Source organism: Temnothorax nylanderi, unplaced genomic scaffold, assembly GCF_030848795.1.
Source record: "Temnothorax nylanderi isolate EJ_2023f unplaced genomic scaffold, tnyl_v1.0 TNYL_tig0104_pilon, whole genome shotgun sequence".
Taxonomy (NCBI): Eukaryota; Metazoa; Arthropoda; class Insecta; order Hymenoptera; family Formicidae; genus Temnothorax; species Temnothorax nylanderi.
Genome location: NW_027249166.1, coordinates 466,302 through 490,931, shown reverse-complemented (window position 1 = coordinate 490,931; position 24,630 = coordinate 466,302). Strand labels below are relative to the sequence as shown.

The 24,630-nt window shown below is 41.0% G+C and overlaps 1 protein-coding gene across 5 annotated transcripts in view; it reads left to right on the top strand.

The window, feature by feature from the left end:
• LOC139775735 (uncharacterized) overlaps positions 1 to 24,630 on the top strand; it is a 163,730-nt gene that overhangs the window by 107,862 nt on the left and 31,238 nt on the right. For 4 of the 5 annotated variants that reach the window (XM_071711981.1, XM_071711983.1, XM_071711979.1 and 1 more), the window contains 3 exons: positions 118 to 1,031; positions 7,086 to 7,375; positions 16,330 to 16,684. In XM_071711981.1, the coding sequence (XP_071568082.1) occupies positions 118 to 1,031; positions 7,086 to 7,375; positions 16,330 to 16,684 (1,559 nt within the window). The remainder of the gene's footprint in view (positions 1 to 117; positions 1,032 to 7,085; positions 7,376 to 16,329; positions 16,685 to 24,630) is intronic. The other variant, XM_071711982.1, reaches the window with a different exon arrangement.

Genomic DNA, 24,630 nt, shown 5'->3' with positions numbered 1-24,630 from the left:
CTCTCCGTGTATTCTGTAGAAATTATTCACTTTTCGATGCAGACAACGTATTAAGATAGAAAGCCCTAGAAAATTATACGGAATACCTTGATCCACGAGCACGATTTTCCTTATCAGGACTCCGGAAGCCTGCCGACCGAGACAAGTGCCCTCGTGCAAGCGGCGGTGAAGTGCATCGTGAAGAGGAGCTTAGATCCGCCGATTCCCTATAACGAGGAGATCCCGGGCCATTGTAGGAAGCGTCTCGAAGACTTCGGCAAGGTGTCCCTGGCCGCCCTAAGGGAGAGCAGATGCTGTTACACGGAGGCCGAGCTGAGGGCACGGGGTGGCGGCATCGAGGTCACTCGACTCGGCTTCCTCACGAGGGGACTGACCTTCGGTCAGAGACGCAAGCCGGACCTTTACACGCCTATCCATGTGGCGGTTGCGGAGTTTCTGGCGGCGTACTATCTCACCTCGGTAGCGCAATACGCCAACATCCTGCGCCGCGAACTGGAGGGCCTACCCTCGGGCATCATCGGCCATTTGGCCGGTTTGCTGGGCCCCAAGACCCACCTGATTCTGAATCAATTGTGCCCGCTGGAAGTGCCGCCCAGAGCCGTGTTCTCGTTGCTGAAGGCGGCCGGCGCGTCCGACGGCAACATCGCGGCGGTCTGCCGACTGGTCGGCGCGGGTCCCGGATTCGGGCCCGCGCCCAACGAACGGCCCCCGGCCCCGTTGGTGCACACGTCCCCTCTGGAGCTGGAGGGATGGGCCAGGATCCTCGAGAGTCCCGCTTGCACGCTCGAGGCGCTCGAAGTCGTATTCCAAGTGGAACGTGGTTCCGATCCGAGATATCTCGACGATTTCTTCGACGCGCTCGCCGGCAACGAGAGCGTCAAACTCGTCAGGATCACGTCTCTGCTGGGGCAGGAGTTCCCCGCGGACGAGGCGCAGCGATTGGCCGGACACCTGAAGAGCGTGCTCGGCAAGAAGAAGCTCAACGACTTCGAGCTTGTCATCACTTGTCTCGAGGAGGCGGCCCATGATAGGTGAGTCGTTTTACAGATATACCCACTCGGCGAAGCGAGCTCCAAATCGTTCTTCAACTTGTCGCGATCTCCCCGAGGATAGCAAGTTACGAACAAGTCGCGAGATTGTAGCTAAGCGCGCTTCAGGAGAATAAACTATGTATAACGCGCCAGACCGGTTTCTATTACATAATTGAGTTACCAAGATTGGTATACGGGCGGGAAGTTTATGTGCAATATTTTTATTTTGATTCTTTTATCTATCCGTTTAATTATTCCCCCCCCCCTCCCCCACTTATCTAATTTTTTATATCTTTTTACTTCCTTTATACTACTAATTTTATTGCCGTTTTATTGCTTCTTTTCACTTATTTTAATTACTAATCTTTTATCTTATCACGATTGAATTTTGACCTAAAATTCCCGCGCTATTGTTCCACGAAACTTCTCAATTAACAATGGACTATAAGGACGATTTTCCGCGTTGAAAAATACCGGACCACTTTACCGGACAACTCATCGCATCGATCCACTTGCGTGACTCAATAGCTCGAAGGATAAAGAGCCTAGGCGAATGTGTCGGCATTATTGCACCTCGAGGACGCTCGATACGGCGCCGTCGATAGCTTCGACGACGACGAAGAATTATTACAGAAAGTCTGCTTGTCCGCTCGGTCGTATATGAGGTTGGCCAGGACAAGCGGCCAATGAGGATATTTGCTCTTTCGCGCCGCGAAAAGAAGCGCAAAAGATGAGAAAACGGACGGAGATCTATATTTAGATTTCTACGTCGAAAGATATAAAGGTAAAGGAAGGAAGGCAAGTAGGATAGCGAAATTAATGAAAAATTTTAATCTTTATGTAAATAAATCTCTCTATCGAGATTTATGTCGTCGGTTGTAAAAAGGGAAGAATCATAGCTTTTTAGAAAATAATAATGAGTCATTTATTTGGAATCAATTAATCGAGATAAAAAATTTTCTTGAGTTTGTAATACGTTACAGTATTATTAACAGTATTTATTTACATTTTTGTCATAATCCATATACATTGTCTCTGTACATAATAATAATTGTAAATATTTTAAAATATTAGCCGTTGCTGCAACATGCTCGTGAACGTAGTATAAATCATCGGGATTTATCGTTAAGCCCGCCGACCACTCCCCAAAATTTCCATTGGGCCCGCGCGATTCACACGGAGACGTCAAAATTGAGAAATTTGTTTTGTCGCGCGACGAAGGGCGACGAAAGGGTCCATCGGGCGGATATTTGTCTTTGCCCGAAGGGAAACGAAGAAATGGCAGACGTGGAAAAAGCGTGTTTACCTTGCGAGAATCGAGCGAATGTACATTCGCAAACTTTGCAGCGCGCCCGGCTCGCTCGCGAACGAGAAAAATTTTGCCGAGGAATATCGTCTCGATCTGGTTTTTATCCCGTGAGAAATTCAACGATGGCTTCGTAATGAGAACTGTAATAATTATGGCCGGGGTGCCGCGAAAAAAAAATTGGTGGAAGCCATTATCGTCGGTCTTCCTTAAATTGAAATAAAAATAATCGTGGCGTCGTCTAATTTCTTCGTGTTATTAAAGGATGATAATTCGTGGTTTTGTAGAATAAAAGATTTACCACCGAATTCGCTCGTGCTCTACAAATGTGCCGAGTGCGCTGCCTACATTACAATAATTAAACTACCAATTTACCGTACATGGGCGAAAGTTCCATGTATTAACTTATTTCGTTTGCATACTCCCGCATTTTTCATGCTGCCGCTGCACCGAGCGTAATAAGACTGTTTTACGCATTTGCGCGCACAATAGATGCACAAGCATGTGATTGCATATACGCAGTACATGCGAGGGTGCTTTTGACGCAATCTTCTCGAGGTTTTTCGTCCATGATGCTTCTCGCGGGGGATTTTAATTTCTTGCTCGCGCTCCCTCGGCTTAACGCGAACTTTTTACCGACTTCCCCCGTTTTATGCGCGCTCTCGGCCGTCATACTCGCCTATTTCAAGCTTTATATTTTTCGATTCCGCCGAGACGCTTTAACTCTCCCTTTCTCCGTGTCCCCGTGGAGACGGAGAAAGTATTTCTACGGGCGGGTTCATGAACCCGATTCACCGATGAACTTACCGTCGCGCCGACCTCGAATTCGAGATTGAGCGGACGCGTGGAATTCGAAATGCCGGTTTGATTTCAGGATATGTTATCGCGAATTAACTTATTATTGCCTTTCTTTCTTTTCAAACTCTCTGTTCTCGATAATTAATTTTATTTTAGATTATTCTTTTAATTTTTTTAAATCCATCTTTACGTATTTTGTAACACACGACTTCGTGCAAAATGTATTTAATTATATTCTAGTGTGTAGTGTCTTACATAAATATTGCCGATTTCGCGAGACGAAGTCCAGTAGAAAAGATCTGTCAACGATTTCAATTTTGCAAACGAAACGCGAAACTGTCTTGCCTTCGTAACGTTTAAGAATTCAATCTCATTCAACCTTGGAGGTCAAGAGGCACCTCTTTACCCTTATCGGGAAATTTTTCTTTCAGACAATATATCGCTTTTCTCGAATTATATATTCCGGACGTGATACGAATTCTCTGTTTTTTTGGCGGGGTAGGGGCAAAGGAGGCTATTACGAATACGAACGGCACGTAAGAACGAGAGTGCACTCTCTGCAAAGAGTTGCGGGCAGCTGCAAATTCTCGAAAGAAAATTCAGTGGAAAAAGAGACAAAGGGAGAGAGGGAGAGAAAGTCACGAAGGAAAATTAAAGAAAACGACGCGCCGCGAGCTTTAACTTGCGACCGGACTCGCCATCTCTCTCTCTTTTTTACCGCTTCGCGCTCTTTTATTGAATCTCACGGCTTCAATCTCTTTGGTTTTATCCCGTTGGCTCCGAGCTTTTCTCTCCGGAGACTTTCTCCCCGCCGTTATATATATATATATATATATATCACGATTTTATTCCTCACTCGACACGTTCTCTCGTACATGCAATATTCGATTCTCTCGTCCAAAAATGCAAATATATTTCTAACTGCTGGACCAAACGAGATTTGCCGAACCGAAATGCTTTTAATGCTTAAATCCAAACCGTTTGCAAACGACGTAGATCTGATTCTCGTCTTACGAATTTAGCGAGAGAGAGAGAGAGAGAGAGAGAGAGAGAGAGAGAGAGAGAGAGAGAGAGAGAGAGAGAGAGAGAGAGAGAGAGAGAGAGAGAGAGCCATATCTTTCCAAATACTCGCAACATGAAAAGTATTTTCCGAAAGATCTTTCTTCTCCGCATTGTATTCCGGTAAATGCGATTACGCTCGCAAGCCGAGCTTTCGTTCGCTCCTGCTTTTCGTCGTCTCGGTTTTCCATCCCAACGCGAATATATACCGCCCTTCTTGAAGTCTCTTCAAGCTCCACGAGAGCGGTATCTTTTCCGCGATGCAACTGCGAGGCAGAGGAATAAAAGGGGACGAACACCTACCATTTGCCTCGGAGAACCTCGCTCTCGACGATGCGGCCGCCAGCTCATTGTTTCGTGTCGAAACGTTCTCCTTGTTTCAACCGCCACCTCTACATCACCGAACCCTTTACCCTTCCATTCTATCCATTCGCCTTTCCGTAACGTAGATCGTTCACTTTTGTTCTCGCGAGGTGCGAGGTGTTCTCGCGAGAATCGATATTACTGGTCTATCTTTTCTATTCGGACGACGGAAATCGATCAGACCATCTGCATCGCCTCGAATATTCCACAGGAGAGCTCATTCTTTCTTATATACTATACTGAAGCTATCGCGTGTTGCAAGATAGAACTCACAATCGAGCATGATGCGGTCTTATCAATATCTCAATATCATCATATCTATCTTACTTTATTTTATAATAGAAATAGCAAAAGTACATCTGACAAACAATAAAGCGATAATGTAATTTGTTCTCTCTTTTTTTCAAGATAATTATTTGTAAAATAGTTTATATTATATAATCTTGCCTGCAGTTATTTTTTCTCTTTTTGTATCTTTGTTGAAAAATTATTAAATTAAAGGATCCTACTTGTTTAGGCAACCAAATATTGTCGAGAGATGGACAGTACGAGTGAAATTTCTGAAATTCGCGATATTTTATCGCGTGTTTGAAGCTAGTTACCATACAAAGTGGCCAAGTTGCACCGTGAAAGTTTTCCTCCTTTTTTCCCCCCTCCCTTTTCGCGTGAAATGCGGCGGATTATCACATTTGCTGTGATGCGCCTTCTAAATACGAATTCTTCCCGCGTACTTGCCGACGATGTCGGAAGGCAGAACGAATACTCGATTAATATTACGATCCACGCGTTACGAGAATGCTGCCTGCCGTTTTCCGTAACTGCACTTATTGTTAGCCGTTGCTTTCGCGCTTTTCGCGAATGCGCTGCTTCCGCGCGCTTCGGCCGCAATTCTCTCACGTCTCGAATGCGGAACGGCCAATTCCGCGCGAAGAAAGCTTCAGTCGCAGTAATGTAATTCCCTATAAAAGAGAGGCAAAAATCGAGGGAAAAGGAACCAGCGAAGAAAGATAACGGGAAAGAACAGATAAATATTAAAAAATATTCACGGAGAAAAGCTAATAAAACGAATAATAAAACAATCAAGAGAAAGAAGTAAAACGTATGGAAAAAAGAAAAAAACGAAAAAATGCAGAGGAAAATGGAAAGAATATCTTTGTTAAAAATCTTGTGTTATTTATTGATTAATTGTAGCAATTAAATATTAAATATAGCAATTATCTACACTTGTTTTTATCTACATTTATATACATGTATAGCATTTGTGCATTACTGCAATTTTTATTACTGTTATTAATTTAGATAATTACTATTACTAATTCCTGTTAATATTAGACAGCGCAAAGACGTGGAAAGCATAATAACACGTTATCTAAGTGATAAGGTAATGAAGGAGCCCTCCTCATCTCCCTCCGTTACAGTACTTCGCGGAAGAGAGGGAAGTTCTAAGCGCTAGTTAGAACTTACGCTACTGACTTGGGCCAATTTTCGAGTACCGGGAGTAATCGGGATGTGCAACGCGAGCATCTTCTCCCGCTCTCTCGTTGTCGGCGTACCATGCGCGAGAAAATCCAGGCTTTCGCTTACCCGTTTTCCCAGAGGAGGAGCGTTGGGACTTTGCATAATGCGCATCTACACGCGCGCGCGCGTGCGCCAGATGCGCCAGAGGGATAACCGCCGCGCGAATAGACAGCGTGAAATGTACATTACATATGCATAAATATATTCGCCGACGAGTCCGCCGAACTTCCGCGCCGCTAGCTCGCCACACCGACCGAATTTACATCGGCTGCATCCGCCGGGCGCGGCGCAGCATCCGTTCGAGCCGCGCGTCTTGCGAGCTTTCCGAAAGTGCATCCCTCTTCCTCTCTCTCTCTTTCTCTCTCTCCCGCCCTTCATCCCTCGCATCATCACGCGCGTCAGATCCGCTGCAGTTTTTTCCGGACTATACCGGAATATAAAAGGCGCGAACGTAACGCCGATGGAAATTCCCTTCGCTCGCGTTTCATTTAACATATAATTCAAACTCGAATGTACATAACAGCTACAATATTAACCGCACTTCCCGAGTAAACCGATACCACATGCATAATCCGTATGCGAAGTTTGTTCCAAAAACGTTTGTAGTTTGTGACGGACAAATTATATAATCCGCCATATGTCTGCGCGGGTGTTTATATGTTCAACAACAAAATTATCAATTCGCCGAGCCTCATCACGAAAAGTGTAATTTACATGTATATCTCTGATTTCAGAAAATATGTAATTAATGACAAAATTATTAATTTGCCTGACAAAAAGTAATTTTCTCAACATTAGTTTTTCACATATATATTTCTGACTTCAAAGATAAATGTCTCTATGTTTTATTTTATTTCAATTGTAATTTTTGTGTATATTTGGCTCTTTCTTATTTTATTTATTTATTCGCGCTCGTTGAGAATTATTTGACGTTCTCGCAATTCGATGATAAAACGCGAGAACGTGTCTAAGTGACCCATTAACGCCGTCATTAACGCGATTGATTTCAGATTGGAGTGCGTGGTGAACGCTCTTTGTCGCGGCTTGAGTCACGCCTCCGGCAGTCTGTCGCGTCTGGTGCTCGACATGAATCTGTCCGGCGAGCAAGTGTCCCGGGTCTGCGAGGCACTTCGCGACTGCATTCAAGTGCAGGCATTGCACTTGCCCCATTTAGGCTGCGGATGCGAGGGCCTGGCATCGGTCGCCGAGCTGCTGAAGGAACGGCCGCTGCTGGCGCTCAACCTGGCCGGCAGCTGGGGCGCCAAGAACGAGGATCCGTCCAGCTCTGGCATCAGTATGGGTAAAACCTTGCCATTATTGCCCTCGATTCGTTGGCGCGATTCCGCGGATGCTTACTTTCCGAAAATTAAATATCGAAGTTAGATTCGTGATTATTTTCGAATAAATGAATACAAGACACCCCCGATATTTGAAAAATTACGAATTATTTGTATTAAGATAATGAAGAATTATTTTTATCGAGACAATATTAATTGCTTTTTATCTTTTATCTTTATCTTGAAATTTCTGCCCAAAAAAAGTGAAATGAAGAATTGTTTAAAGAATTTATTTGCCAGTTGTATTGTTTTATTGTTCTTAATGGATAATGATTATATAGCTATAGGCATTCTTTACCCATGTTATTTCTGCTTTGCAGTGATTTGATTCCAAAAATCGTAAAAATAAAAAAATGTTGAAATAAAAGCTGCGAGTAGAGAGCCATTTTAGTGTGGCCATCTTTTTAATTAAAAAATTTAGCTCTCTGGACACGATTTACATTACATACGTATATATGTATATCGAAAGCATGATGCATGCATATTTCGTGGTGAATCGCGTCGACAAAATTGCGAGCTTTGCCGACTGATGCGAAGCGTGAACACATGGTACATACCTATCGTTATTTGACGTCCACGAATTTTCCACAATATCAACCGCATTTTATATTTTATCGGCTTAGGCAAATATTTTCTTTGCAATTGAATCATTCCTCTTATAGAGTAAAACATTTTTTTCTTGCTGCATCGAAATTATTGGGCGCCCTTTCTTAAACATCTATTTACAATTAGAAAAGGCGAAAGAGTCATTCTAGATGCATGCCACAATTTCTTTCCATAAATTAATATAATATGCATGTGAAACGCATGAGTAAAATTTAAAAATTTTTATTCAGGACGAAATTTTTTTGCGTTTATTATTTAATATAAGTAAGGGGAATTTTTTTTATAAAACTAACAATATTTTCTCTATATCTTCGAATGTTCTCCAAGTACGAGCGAGTTCTTTTCAAAAAGTATTAATAGGAAATTAGCGAATTCTCCGTAGATATATAGGATAGTAATTTCGCGGTTCTGTCAGGGTTACGTCCCATAATGGTTGAATCGTTGTCAACGAATCCGACCGCGGCAACAGAGGAGCGACAACGGTGACACGTCGCCGAGAAAACTACGTCGACACAGTCACATCGGTCCGACAAAAGTAACATTGTCGCGTATGTACGCTCGCCATTAACCCGACTCCGGAATTAGAAACTTGCGGAACGGAAGCACGCGAATCGCGCCGACAAATCCGTGTGACCGAAAGTTGCGGCGATGTTAAAACGAACTTTGGCCCTTCCGAAACTTCAAGTCGCGCCATTTGCCCACGGATACACGGACTGGGACTGGAATGCGATTTATTCGTCATAAAGGCCCGCGGTATTTGCAAGAATCGAAACGACAATTGACAGTCAATGATGATCAGGCAGGAACGAAATTAACAAATTGAAACAGAAAATTAACGTTATATTATAGAAATATATGACGATGATTTTTAGATTTATTCGAATAATAAAATTTAGCTTAACGTGCTTAAAAAAGTATTTGCGTGAATTAATTTATAATTATTATATTATATGAAATTTTTATATAGAATATGTGATTTTTAATAAATAGAGTAAAATGAATTTGCCACAGAAAAATCGGGCGATTTATCTTTCTTTTTTCGATATATTAAAATCAATGAAATCAAGTAAAATTTTATTACCATTTAAACTAAATAATTTTTAGAAAATGGAAACGATAATAATGGATTATATAATTCTTATTTTCCGATCACAGAACAAAGATAAGCTTTATTCAAACTTAAAGCATATATTTAATATTACAATTTATCAATCCTTTAAAATGGAATAATACATCAGTTATTCAAGTTTTCATTAAAAAGATTAAATAATTTGCATGATAAATTTGCTGCAATAATTAACTTGTCAATATTATAAGCTATGAAAATCAATAACCGATGACAGATTGGTACACATATAAGCGTAATTATCGGCTTAAACACGCGAACTTTATGCGATACCGTTGGCTCGTTTGATGGCTCGTAATTCGAAAACTATAATCTCAACATTAAAATTTAATTGATCTCCAGAATAGTAAAATATTAATGAACGTGAGATAGCCCGCGTATATAAATATATCCATACGCGGTCGCGCATGCAGATAAAAGATTTTCTCTCTCCCGGTGGTTTATTATTTCACAGCTTCGAAAGAGGAGCAATTACAAGTACGGTGGATACTTCGGGGGAAGCCAATCCGTTTACAAGACCGAGCAAGAATCGCTCGGCCCCAACGAAGTAAGAGCAGCTCGTTGCATCCTGTCTTCCCGCGAAATTGACAATCGATCGGACTTACGAGTGTCTCGCTATAGGCAGCTCGCGACTTTTGCACCGTGCTATAAGATTGCTCACAGATTCCCGAAGGAATCGCTTTTCACCGTGCTAGCCCACTCGATCATCTTTTTCTTAGCTGAAAGACTCTCGTGAAATAATAAATAGAAAGTTTCTCGTATAATCGGAGATTACATCTCGCGGTAAATGAATTAAAAAAACGAGTTGATTTTTTATTATTCCTTTAGGTGCTATACATTCCTTATTTTTATTATTCCCTTAGGTGCTATGTTCTCATATAAATATATAGCGAAAAAAGTTAGTTTGATTAAAAAAGGTCGAGGTTCGCGTTTTATTAAACAAACGCCCGGTTAAATTAATAATGCGATATTTGGTAAATAATTCTGTTAAAATACTAAGGTGTCGAATTGCATATATTTCGTTAACTTTGTTTACATTTGTTTGAACTCGTTTGCGGTCCAATTATTCGTTTTAATTTCTCTCCGAAATTAAAAGAAAATCGATTTACAGGGCAATTTAATGGCGTTTTTATCTGGGCGGTTTTTGGTAGTTCAATTGCGATCTTATCTGCCTTAGGCGGAATAATACGCCGTTTAAAATCACAACCGCGCAGCAGTGTTAATCCCGAAGTTTTTTTAATGGCCCCACGTTTCGGTCGCGCAAATGGCTCCAAACGAAACTAAGCGCCATTACAACTTTCGAGCTGTGTGTAAGGTCTGCGTAATTAACGATTATTATGTTAGCTCGGAATTGGGAGTGCGCGCGAGTTTGCTTATCAACTCCGTTAAAACACATGGACCGCGGCTCAATATATGCGTATTCATTAAGGTTGCGGGTGAATTATATATATACTTTATGTTTACTGACTTTATAATTACTTTATAATTATCATAAACGCGCTCAAAATATTGGGGATTAATTATTCAAGTTCTTTCTCGGTCCTTTCGCTACGAAAGCTCGATATTGGTAGTAGCAGTTTTACAAAAGTACGCGGTGAAAAAGTTTATCCTATTTCACTAGAAAGTAGCATTGAACTATTAGGATAGATATCGCTTAAAAGTTGTAAAGTTTTTTTTTTTTTTAGTAAAAATCACAAAAATCCTCTTTAATTTCTTCGAAATCTGAAAGGGAATTATGGTATAATCAAATAATCTCTCGAATTTCTCATTTAAGTTTAGGATTCCTGAAATATCTGCGGCTCGCTCGTTCTCAAAAGAGAGAGTAACGTTACGCCCGAAGGATCACGTTAGTCAGGCATCCCTTTCTAATCTGCCTTCCCTCCTCCGCTCTCTCATCTTAGTCGCGAAATCGCTTTGCATCGTCGTTCGCTGCAATGCGCGTTTTCCCCGATCGTCGAGGTCGGTTTCTCGCCGGCCAGCGGCATCCAATCACGCTAAAACGCCTCGGATAACATTGAATCGTTTCGGGGGCCATTGTTGTAAGCAATACGCGTAACAGCAGTATCGTAAATTCACCGGATTGCTTTAAACAAACTATTGGTCGCACCGCGTAAAAAATTGAAATCGCGATTACGAGAACTATGGAGTGGAAAAATTGTAAGGGATTGTACGTAAAAATCGAAGGGTTTAATATAAAAAGAGTATTTGATAGCAGCACTTTTGAAAAAGTATATCTCCCAAACTGTGTAAAATATATAATAAAAGAAATATTAAATTTTAATCTGAAACAAATGACTTCTTAGAAGAATAGAATGGTAGGATAAAAATCTAGGATTATACATAATTAATATCTACAATAAGAATATAGAATAATAGCTGTTGAATAATCGATGGAAATCAATTCATGGAATGAGACTGCTAATTTATGAACGTCTAAGGCGAATAAAATAAATCTATAAGATAATTTTAAAATCCTTTTACATTAATAAATTATAGGAATGACATTTAACGCTTTATACGATTTTTACAATCTCCTTTGCTGCTCCCTATTTGTTACCAATTTCTCGTTATATATAGTCAGGATTCCGAGTTTAACATAAGAAAAATATCGAGTTTTTCAAAACAGTAATAAAGCAACTATAATTATTTCTCTCTTATATTATCAAAAAAGCGTTTGCGCCGTTAGGGAATATGAATGTAAATTGGACGTCGAGGGGAAGCATAAGCTATCGGCATCGCGAAATTGCTTTTCCCATCGAAAGGATTGGACGTCACCTCCTTGTTACCGATCGCCCTAACTAGGTCGCCGCCACCAATCGGACTCTATTATAATTAGTTTGGCACGACACGAGCGGATGAACGCGATGCAAGTCGCGCTGATCGATCGAAGGGCAAAAACTTTCCCCGCCTCTGTACCGTGATCAAGTAAGTTTAGTACAACGTAGCGAGAAATATCTACCTCTTTTCGCATAAAGGAGACAATAATTAATATCGAATTATGCATTCTCGCGAGTCTCTCGGATAGGGAGAATAAATGGGTTTACATTAAACTTTCTTTCCCGTTATCTGGAAACATTGAAAGACAACGAATTTTAATGAACCTAATAAAACTTTCTATCTAGAGATTTCTATCATCTTTCTCTTTTTTTATATGAGAGAGGTAATAATAGAAACCCTCTCCAAACAGTAAATGTACGAATATAGTAGAAATATAATTAATTTTATGAAAAACTCAATTCCATGTTATTGAAGTGCTTTCTACAAATTAATTTATTCGTTAATCAATTAATTCTCCCTCTATCTCTCTTTCTCTCTCTTTCTCCATATCTCTTCGTGAAATTATAAATTCGCTTGCTTAACAGAAAACCGTCTCGAGTCTATTAATATTTAAAAAACTTGATTGTTATCGTTAATTACATATTATACATTAATTACATTAGAATTATTTTGAATTAAATAAACATAAACAACATTTTCAAGTTTATTTAATTAATTTTGATTATAATCTTTGTCTACAGCCTATTCTTGAAAAAAGAGAAGAGGCGCGGAAGGTATTTAAAATGAAAAGAAGCTTAAGCTTCTTCTTTACCTTCTGCATCAAACGCTCAAATAAATTGATATGAAAAGGCTTTATAACGCCGTCGGATAATAAGTCAAGTCGATGTTCAAACGCGCGATATCAAACATTTCTCTTATACCGAAACTTTTTTACAAAGAAGAACGTCTTCTTTTACTTCTGCGCCTTACGCACTATTATTTACCGTCGAGATATTGCATTAAGATATAATAATAACAAACGATATTTCAAAAGCAGTATTATTCAAGTCGACAAACACTACAATCCTTTTAAATAATAAGAGAAAGCACATGAAATATTTATTCGCGCCTAAATAAATACGTAAAGTGTAAATTTTACAAATTATAAATGTATAAGATAAAATTACATACATTCACGGCGTAATGCCGTAATATTTCACGGTACTTTAACACAAAACATATTTTGACGTCATAATACGTATCAACCTAATTAACGTCGTCATAATCACTTCATGTGTGTCATCGATGATTTATTAATGAAATCGCGAGTTCGCTAACCTCGGACTTAATCATCGTCCGAATGATCGCGTGACGTAACGCGATTTTACGTTCCAGTTACGACATAACTTCCTATTACGCAAAACTTCGACAGTGTCCCGGCGGTGTCCATCAATTTAATACTCGACAACGCCGACGACGACGAGGAAGAACGACACATTTGCATCGCGCGTGTCTAAGCACATGCTCGAGAAAGTGTATGGAAGTTCGTGTGAAGTTCGCGAACAAAAGTTAACACTTATTATAACAGCTCAACTTGGAAATTCTCCGGAAACTATGCACGCGATAGAGAGAGAAGAGAAGAGAAGAGATACTGTCTACCCGTCGCGAGCGAGGACTTAAATCCTCGTTGCTGGCTGGTGGACACGACTTTCTCGTCACCGATTAGACGGAATATAATTAATTCAGAAGAGGTGGGCCAAGCACACGTTTTGTACGGATAAAGAGACGAACAGAAAACTTTGAATGAGACGATATACGGCGCATTGAAATCCAATCGACTAAATCGTCTCTCTGCTGTTGTTTATTGTCGTCGGGTCGAATTTGCGAAAAGTGTTTGCCACGAGGATTGAAGTTACAGTAATTTTCTTTCGCTGCGGTGTATTGTTGCTTGAAATTAATAAATGATGAAAAGAAATTAGGAGAATATTTTTGTCGAGTGTCTGCCGCATATTTATGTTTTTGCTGAGACGTAGAAGCTTCAAAAAAGCAAAAGTTTAAGCATCCAAGGGCCTGAGTTTCTCAAGGATTCAAGTGTCAAGTTTCTAAAGGATTCAAGAATCCAAGGGTCGTTTAGTTCGGAAATTCGACGAACTATAGAGATCGAGTACTTCAGATTAAAAGACAGGATGCTACAGACTCAAAGGTATAAAGATTCTAAAATCGAACGGGGGGGAAAGGATCGATCGGGAGACTTGAGCGACGTGCTAGTTCGATCCGGAATAATATTGCCGTGACGGATGACTCTCGTCGAAATTAAGCAACGCGCCGTGACGAGCGTCTCGAATTAATATCCACCGTGGATCTCGCGTGGCAGTTTCCTCGAATTTTCCCGTACATCTAATTTTCCCCGACCGATATACACGTCCCGGATGAGATCACGTCCAAAAAGGAGTTTAAGTGCTCAAACCCGTACCGTGGAATCCGCATTTGAGCTTGCTCGAACAGTGCACATCTCTCGTTGAACATCCGCAGCAACGTTAAAGTTGCCAGCATCGTAGCTACAGGCAGCTACGGGTGGCAAAATAGAAGAGAAAGAGCACTGGTTTAAGTAGCTCAGGTTTAGACATATCCACTGCATTTGCGGAAAGGAAAAGATTTTATTTTTTCCTTACGCTACTGGAATCTCAAGATTTTTCTAACTAGCAACTTCCTTAAAATTTATGACACCCTTTTTTTCAATCACGCTTTCCATCGCTTTCGCTTTTGTTTTTTGTTTTGCATATTTTGTATAACAGAATATATCACAGTAATTTTAATGACATATATTTTCAATATTTTTTTTTTAGAAATGAGATGTGATTAACAATAGTATAATGTAAAATATATTATTCGAAATTAAAGGGAGGGTGTAACATTTTAATATTTCTGGGATTCTCTACGCCACTGCTACTATACTTGCATTCGACTGCAATTCTAGACGGATGCGATGGCAGAGCGCTCGCGAAATAGCGATAAACAAACCCTAATTTAATTAGTAATTACGAAACGCTCGTTGCAATGCGCCGGACGCGATGGCACAATTATCGTACGTGGCGGTGTACTACCCGCTCGGATAACTCGTCCTACGTGGCTTGCCGTTGATTGATCGCGTTACACAGCGGGCCCGATTACAGAACAACGCGTTACCGCGCGGTTACGAGTTTAACGCTGATAAAATTCGCTCTGTAACCGAAATCCGCGCTCCGATTCGATAAATCGACCGGGAGGCGAGAAGGATCGGTGCCACTTTACGAAACCGGTAAACGGAGAAGCTTATAGGATTTGATACTCGAATTCGCTGCTACCCACTTATTCTTTTACTTTTTCGTCAAATTACTTGCGATAGTATCGTGTCTTTTGGTTCAAAATATTAGAGATTATTTGTTTAAAAATATTATAGATTACGTTTCTTCCTCTTATTATATTATTGCATAGTATACAAAATTTTTGTTTCTTTTACAAAATAATTACATGTATAAAGAATTATAAAACAGAGCAAGATGCCAATAGAGTAAATTTCTAATTACGAACAATTTAATTATTAAATTATTAAAAATAACTACTTATTCAATATTTCATTACTTGGAACATTATTTATCTTCATCTTACATATTATATAAACAAAATTAATATACTTTAGCGAAAAAATGTGAAAATAAAGATACTTATATAAAACTGACTCTTTCCATTTTATATAAGAGAAGACCGAAGGAATCTATAGCGATACTGCGCGCTCACGGAATTACTAAATTTCATCCGTGGCCAAGAAGTGTATTTGCCGCTGTACCATAAAGAAGCTTCTAAACAAATTTATTCGTGACGGCAACCACCGTTTATGTTTCGTATACCGCTCCGGTAAAGGTTACTATCGATAAGACAAGTGGAAATTGTGTGAGGTATCTACTCCATAAAAAGTTACGTATCGTCATCACGGTGCTCGCTCGTACGAAAAGAACAAATCACCCTCCATAAACTCCGTCTTTTGCCTTTTCAATTTCGCGCTGCCCTCCCCGTCTTTCGCCCCCCCCCCCCTCGCATCATAAAGGTTTTTCGCGCGGACTTATTTAACTTTTCCTTCAAACCAATCGCACGAGAAGAACATGGTTCTTCGCGCTGCGCACGACATTGTAATATTTGATTCCGAGTAGAGTATTTCTGCGACGAATATCAAACATTGTGAATATCTTCTTTTACCTTTCGCATCTCTATAGTGATAGAGAGAGAGTTTACATAATATGATTTAATTCCCCCTACATCACATTTATCTCTTTTTTATCTCTCTCTCTCTCTCTCTCTCTCTCTCTTTTCTTCGTTTAACTCGCTTTGACCTAGAATTTTAAGGTCACAAAGTTTCGACGATATCATCCTGACGCAGTAATTTTACGGCAGGTTCAGGTTCAGGTTCCGGCTCCGGTAGCAGTGGCTGCGCCTCCAGTACCCTCGGCACCCTACCGCTGAATCGCTGCTACTCGTCCTTACCCAGGGGCGCGCTAACGGCTTACGGCAGCCTGACACGACCCGCCACTCTACCGCGACTTCCCCTGGGCCTAGGGCTGGGCCCGGCGCCCAATACCGGCAACGGACCTCTGCCCCAGAACGATCGGGATCGAGACAGCACCGGAAGCAGCAAGAGAAACAGCGACAGCGTGCTCTGTCATCGGCTGCCCTTGTTGCATCCTCTGCCCACGTGTGATGTTGCCAGTCATCAGGGCACCGGCTTCCACGAGATATTCAACGCTATTAGGTGAGTCGTTTTAGCGTGCATAATTTTTCCATTTTCTTGTAAATTGTTATACATTGAGGGGAAAGGAAATGACAGAGAAACACTTGGATTAAATTCTTTAAGGATTCTGTTGCTTTAGTTTCAGTAAACTCTCTTTTCTTTCGTCCACGGGACTCTTTTTGTATCTATTTGCTGGCGCTCTTGTATTTTTTTACGTTAGAATGAATTTACAATATTTGTGAGCGATATTATATTTATTAGAATACGGGAACGTGCAATTACGCGCTACTAATCATTCGGGAGGAGGAAAGATTCAATCTGCAGTCACTGCGAAATATTGATGCCGCATAAATCCCGATCGATCTTCGTGTCTATCATGCGCACCAATAGTTCAGCATGAAAATCCAATAATTTCATGTAGAATGACATTAAACGCGGTAACGTTAATAATTATGCGCGACATTTCGTTATCGACTTAATCACATTTCCCATTACCATTATAATTACCATCACAACTGAATGTTTTACGGTCGAGATGGACCGTGAAACGAGTGATGAGTACGGTCGAGTGACGATCAGTCTTGACGCATATAGATATTTTTACGCATAAATGAATACAAACGCCATATACATATTCCTGCAGAGTACGTTCCGATACAATAATCTGACTGAATAAAATATTCAGCAAGATACAGTCACGTGCTGATGCAACATTACGTTTGAAATAATAATTGCGCCTTTTGTATTGCATAAAAAAAAATTGCGTAAAAGTTAATAATTTCAATAAAAATTTAGATAGTTTTCAATGAAATTTTGAGAGAAAATTTTCCGGGAAAGGAGAAAGGAAGACAAACTTTAGAAGGTTTAGGAATGACGTCTCTTTAAAGAAGAAAGATTTTAGGGAGACAAATGATCTCTTTGCCATTCAACTCGCCTCTCTCTTCCCGAGGCTCTCGTACGAAGAAGTGGGCGTATTACATTCGCGACCTTGGAACAAACCCGCGCAAATGATCGAACAACTTGTCCCTCCTGATCACCTCCTCGACGAAGAGGAACTTCTCGGGGACGAGAATATGCGACCTAGAACGATAAGCATCCCCGAACTTCCTCGGGGTCTCTTTCTTCTTGAACGACCGGTAAATGAATAATGGAAATTAAAGGGAACGAGTGGGAATATTTCGTTGGCGAAATTACGCGAACTTTGCGGACGACGGAGGCGAAAACTTCGGTCGGGAGCTGCTGGATCTCCTCCGATTACGTCAACAGACTTCTCTCCGGCGGCAAACTCGTGGAAATCGCGCGCAACTCCTATCGTCATATTCGTCGGCCCGACGACGAAGAAACGGGATGCATTCGTCGGCACCCTGGTCGACCATTAGATATCGTCCCGAGAGTTTTAGTTCTTCCCGGACGAGAGGAGCTCGGAAAGTTCGGCGAGCCGTGCGCTTATCCGGGCGAGAAGCCCGATATTTCGCGTAATTACCGTCGTAGCTTGCCCGAAGCTGTACGAGATACGCACGAATAATTTGCGGAATTATTCGGGAATGAGCCTATATCATCTCTTTTATAAAATTTAAATTGCGTAATATTTTAAAATTTATATTTATTGCCTTATTGCTCCTAAAATATTACTTAACTAACTTGATATTCACTTTTTCATAAACTAGAGAGACGCGCCATTATTTTCCATATAACTGTTAAATGTTGGACATTTTAAGTAAACTTTCGATTCAACTAAATTAATAACTTAGACAATGAGGTTTTTTAAATTACCAAGATATTAACAATAGAGAGAACAAATTATGTCTGTGTATTTTTATCTTAAGTATTTTGTACTGGGATTGCAAGACGATTGCAGCTGGTATCAGATATTAATTTATCCTCCTGCGTTACAGAGATCTTACATCGTTGTACGTCTGTAGACCATTAATAATATTTAAAACAGCCTGCGCGTCCCATGATTTATTGTTCGCGTAATCGCCGGAGTGCCGCGCGATACGATGGTCCAAGCCGGTGGCGGCGGCGGTGGCGGCGTGAGGAAGGAAGTCGATCCATTTCTCGCAGATGCGAACCGACACGGGTGCTCCCAACTGTATTCTAAAGATCTCGGAAAGATTTCTTAAGACCGCGACGGGAATAAAAGTTCCGCCGCCACCTGCCCCCCATCGGCCGTTCGTCTTTTTCACGCCTGCAAATCGGCATGGCATGTCGGATCCGCTCGGTGTACGTGCGTGCTCGATTACGAAGGTGATAAATAACTTGCGCTCCGCCCCTACGTTAATTGCCTATTATCGTTCGATCGCCAAAAGTGTAAGCGCGAGTTCTACCGGGATAATCGTAATTGAGCGATGAACGTGTAGCATCCCAATTTTTCCCGACGATTAATACAAATTGTCAAATCAACCAGAAGAATAGCGACCATTAATTTCGTCGTTGCAGGCTGTCACGATTAGCCCAATGCCACGTTTATCGCGATCGAACTGAAAGTGATATCATCGATCATCGGAACGCGGATGAAAGAATGAAAGAAACGAGATTCAGAAGTTGTTTCTATCATCTTTAACCCATTGAGACCGCATAACGTGTCTGTGATTCGTGATAGGTACTTGTGTCAAATATGAAGACAACGAGACTCGGACTTATCGGATTTTCTGCGATGAGTAGTTTTTAAAAATAATTCAGTTTTTGTGTTCATAAAAAACTCATTATATTCTTTAAGATACATTAATTTGTATATTTATATTTTTAATAAATACTCGGACATTTTTATACTTGATTTTTATCATTTTTATGGATGACAGAAATAAATACTGCTCTCTAACTTCGACGTTCGCGAAATAAATACGATCTCATTAGGCTTATTAATGGTTGATCTTTTTCTATCTAATCGTTGAAAATGTTTATTCGTTTGTTTCTGGCGCGAGCAAATTAACTCGCGCGAAACACGTGATGAATGTGGCATCGATAGGCATCGCGAGGGCAAGCTGTGGGTTAATGGAACCCCGTCTTGCGCATTATTGCAGATTATCGCCGCATAATATCGCGCGAGAAAATTACGTTGTTACCCGTTACGTTCCGCCGCCGCTGAACAGAGCCCGGCGAGCAATTTCGCGAGGATTTGTATTTGTTATCGACGTTAAATACAGAACGGCGAGTTTGGCCCGGCGGTAAAAGCCACCCCGGGATTCTAATTTGCACTTACCCCCTTACGTCATAAATTGAGCGCGCGAACCCGAACGAAACGTCAGCTACGTGACGTCGACGTGTTTTTCGGACGCGCGACGTGTTTCCGCCGAATTCCGGGATACGGTAAATTTCGCGAGACCCACAGCGACTTCGTCGTGATGTGTGTAACAGGTGTAGGCAAGCGCGTATATACATACCGGCGAAGGTGATGTTTTTAATTAAAAACTCGCCTTCGCCGAGTTGGGCGCGAGTCGCGCGCGGATATACCGGCAAATTGGAACCCTCGGCGGAAACATATTCCCGAAATTATTCCGCGGGCTCGAGCGCGCACGACCTTGCGCCTTTCCGCGCGCTTTCCAACGCGTATCCGCGATGCGCGAACGTATTTCCATTAAATTTCTCGTGCCGGCCTTTATCGCGTTGCTGTCGTCGCGTCGTCGACTTTCTTCAACCTGAACTTACGAGCGCGCAGAAAAATAACGTCAAAATTTCAAAAACGCGAGAAACGCGCTCGAGCTGTGTGTCGAGGAAATATCACTTTGACCACCGAACCCTCGGTCGAGTCTTCTAAGACTGTCGGAAAGCGATAAGCGCGTGTCTTGAAAGCTGAAAATACACAGTTGCACAAAGTTGCTTTATTACATCTGACTCCGTCTCTAAACGAGAAACCCGTTTACCAATTAAAATTAAAAAAAAAAAATACTTTATAATTTCAGGGAATTTTTTTCACAGCAAAAATGCGAATATGTGTAAAAAAGTTTTTTCTACATATTTAGTTTCCGTTGAATTTTTCCATTGAGACCATGTTGACGTTTCGCGTTTCGTCAAAATTTTATTATATCAGTTTCATTTGTGTAAGTAATATATATTTTCACCGTATCCGTGTAAATGTTATGCAAACAAGCATTTTTTTCACGGCGTTTTTCCGTCAGTCGACTATTACGTTCTATCGGGGACATGATTCACCCTCTTTTCAGAAGTGTGAGTTGTAAAAAATGAAACGCGTTAAAAAGCGGGCTTGCGTTCTCGCGCGGAAAATCACTGAATTCTGATTAGCTGTTTTTCGTAAGAAAAGTCTATTAGCAACCGTTAACGCTGGTTCACCTAAGCCAGTGAAAAAATAACGCGTCTGCTTCGTCATATTTCGCGGCTAAAGGAGATGGATGTACCGTGTACGGGGGCGTCTGAATGACGTTTATCGGCGTTTCCCTCCGTGGAAAAGAGAGCCGGGACAAAGGGCGACTAATCGATCTCTCTTTCCGCCCGCGTGTTCCGTCATCCTTCATAAACGTGCTGTCCAAGATTTTCCATGAGCGTGAAAATATACACGTCCCGTGCCAGACCGGGCGGTGGGATCGTCCGTCATAATCGATTCCCATCGTCGAGATAACGACGGGCTATTTCGTCCTTCCCCCGAAATTTCGCAAGTCACGCCGAATCGCGGCGATCTCTCATCGAGGCTCTGCACCAGCCGCTGTTAAACGCGCGATCGAGACTTATCGATCATCCCGCCCCGCGAGCTTCCGATATACGGGATATCACAATTCCTCTCTTTCTCTCCCTTCTCGTAGAAATTCTGTTCCGAATCATTCGGAATAACATGTTCGACGTCTGTCGAGCGTTTCATTCGATCGAAGATCGGAAAGATATTTCCGTGAAAAATGGTCTTCCCGAATGTCACGTCGTAATCAACGAATAGATTTGAGTCGGGAAAACATTCTTCGAAATTCGCGAGCTTTATATATTTAAAAATATATATTTAACGAAAAAGAATAGTATAAATAAATTTTTAAAATTTTTCAGAATTAACCGAGTTTCTTATAAATGTAAATTGTAAATATCTACATCTTTGTGAATATATCGCCCTGTATTTCTGCCACAAAAAGACATCATGAAAATAAAATTTCTATATTTGAGCGTAACATACAAGCATGGAATTCGTCAAATAGGGATGATTACGTCTGCCAGTTCAGGGGATGCCTGACGCATAAACGAAGAAACAATACTTCGGGGGTTGATAGCAGCCGACTGCGCTCTCTCGGAACTTTATAGCTACCTCGTCATTCGTGAATTTCGAAATTGCGCTCGTAAATGGACTCGTAAAGGGTTGAATGCTTTTTACTTTTTTACTTCATCGTTAATGCTAGGAAACAAACGATTCGGTATTAATCGTGACAGAATGTATAATTTTACCGAGTGTATCTCGCGTGTAAAGAGATTTTGATATGTAATAAGGAGAAAATAATTGCGAATGGATAAAAAGGTGGTTTTTTTATTCTTATCTTATAGCTATTTTCATATCTATTTAAAAAGCAACAAAATTTCTGGATACAAGAATATAATTGATTAAGAGATCTGGAAAATCCTAAAAATAATGTCATATTTTAATATAGAAAATTGATAAACGTTTCGTATACATGATGCACTTCCGATTAAGAGTTAAAAATTTGTTTGATGTTAAATCGCGAGGCCGTCATTTGCTTTGAAATATCAAAAATGTTCCAAGATCGGGAAAATAAATCGCTCTCAACCAACATAAATCCAACCTTGTCGGATTCGACGATAAGCACGATGGATCAAATTTAAGATAAATTTATCGTTGCTCCAAAAATTCCATAATAAACGATACCGCGATTTTTCTCACCCTTGTTTTTCGCGGATCATCTTCGGCGCGGGATATCACGTCCAAACATCAGCATAGACTCTCCGGTATAAGTACCGGGGTATTCGCGGGGCATTTTCGAGGGTACTCGCGAACGAAGATACATCGCTTCGATGGGGAAACGACGCGACGGGGGGATATTTCGCCGACTCGCCGCCCGGCGAAGTTCATCCGGCTAACGCGAGTTCGCGAATTCTCCGGGCCGGAGAGTCGGCGATTTTTCATCGTTTCAAGTTTCGCCGACGTTTTTCATCGCCCTCGGACGATCTTCTCCCACTACCTACACTTTCGTCGAGCTCTCCCGACGAGCTTCCTAAATCACGCGCGCGCAACACAGCTCGCGATAAGAGACACGGCTCCCGGGATTAGAGAGGCCAGTCAGGCACTCGCGATAAAAAAGTTCTGTCAGAAACTGTATCCATTGTCCATGGCAAGCCCGATGGGGAGTTATCAACATAAATCGGTGAGTTTATTTTAAAGTATAGGAAAGTTTCCTACTGTTCCTTGTTTGTATAAGCGAAGGAAGATTGCGCTCAGCAATGTTAACTTTTATAAAAATGCTACATATAATGCTATATCGTAATGATTGATTGAACGATAATAATTCTGTATAGGAATATTTCGACCAGCACAAATAAAATCTTCTATCTACAGTTTCCATTTCGGTGCGTCTGATAAGAAAATTGTGGAAGCCGCTCACAAAAGAGACGCAGACTTTTATCCGAATCAGTGTCGCGCGGGTGCGCGTCGAGGGAAAATTTCAATTTTCCACTTGGGTTTAAAAAGGCAGTTGGAACACTTTCGCGAGCCGGTCCAGCAAACGTTTTATTAGCGTTCCTTGAGACGACGAAGCGGATTTAGCTCTTACTCGTCCGCCACTTTCTCCGGATAATCCGATAACAGTCGTAAATAAACAGCGGTGAGATCTAAATGGTAACGTTTACATCTTAAAGTGATGTTATCGGATTTTCCAATACCGCAGAGATTATGACGATATTAATAGAGTTTATAGCGGTTTTTTTTACGGAATGTATATTTCGCGGCTTTAAACGAGACAAGACTAAACTAGAACTTCATTTACTTAAATCGAAGCTTACGTTTTAAAAATTAAACTTGTGTTTGTTCGGTTTATTTCGGTAAAATAACGCAAGTGTGCAAATATTTTCCACACATTTAATGTAACAGTATTCATACAGCATGTCATATGATAACATCATATGCTAGTTACATATAATTTAATAGAATTATATCTCCTGTAACGTACATATACGCTTATTATTGATTGTGATGTAATATAACAATTGGAGTAATAACAACTTGGCAAGGGGTTCGGTATATCAGCTACCGAGCACGGATTTCTCATCCGGATAAACGGAGTTCCACTGTACCTAACAAGCTCTGCGAGAGATCGCCGAAGATCCCGGAGGTGGTAACTCTTCGAAAGAGCAGGATGAAGCGAAGTTGAAAGCGGATAGGTATTCCGCGAGACGCACGTCGAGTATATAACGCAGTTAAGCACCCGGTATTTTTCTTTCGCGATGCAACTTTGCGCGCCGCGGAAACTAGCCGATCGTTCTCCGAGAAGGGAATATGAGGTTTATATCGCGCGATTTTCTCTGTAGAATTTATTATATGATATACTAAAAATATTGTTATATATAGCGCGTATTAATCGCGCTTGAAATATGTTTGTTCCAGCAAAATATCTGGTCCACGTCGCGTCTTAATTTTAAATGTATTATTATTAAAACAAGCTGTGAAGTACATAAATATATACCATAAGCGCGCATATTTTTTTATTCCAACGATACAATACGGTAACCGTTCCAAAAGTTCTCGATGGAAACTTTCGCCAAATTGACATATTTATCTTATCAACGTCATGGGGAAAAAAAAGGAGGAGCCTAAGTTATAACGTGGTTTTACGACGTCGAGGTTACAACGTCAAATTCTTGCTCGCTTTTACAACGTCGAGTTCTCGCGCGTCAAATTGTAATGTTATTTCGTCAGGGAATAAATATCTCGCAATTGTTGCGAAATGTTTGTTCTCCGCGTCGGTGAACTCACGCGGCGAACAAAGGGCATCGCTCTTTATAAGAGCGTAAAGTCGAGTGACTTC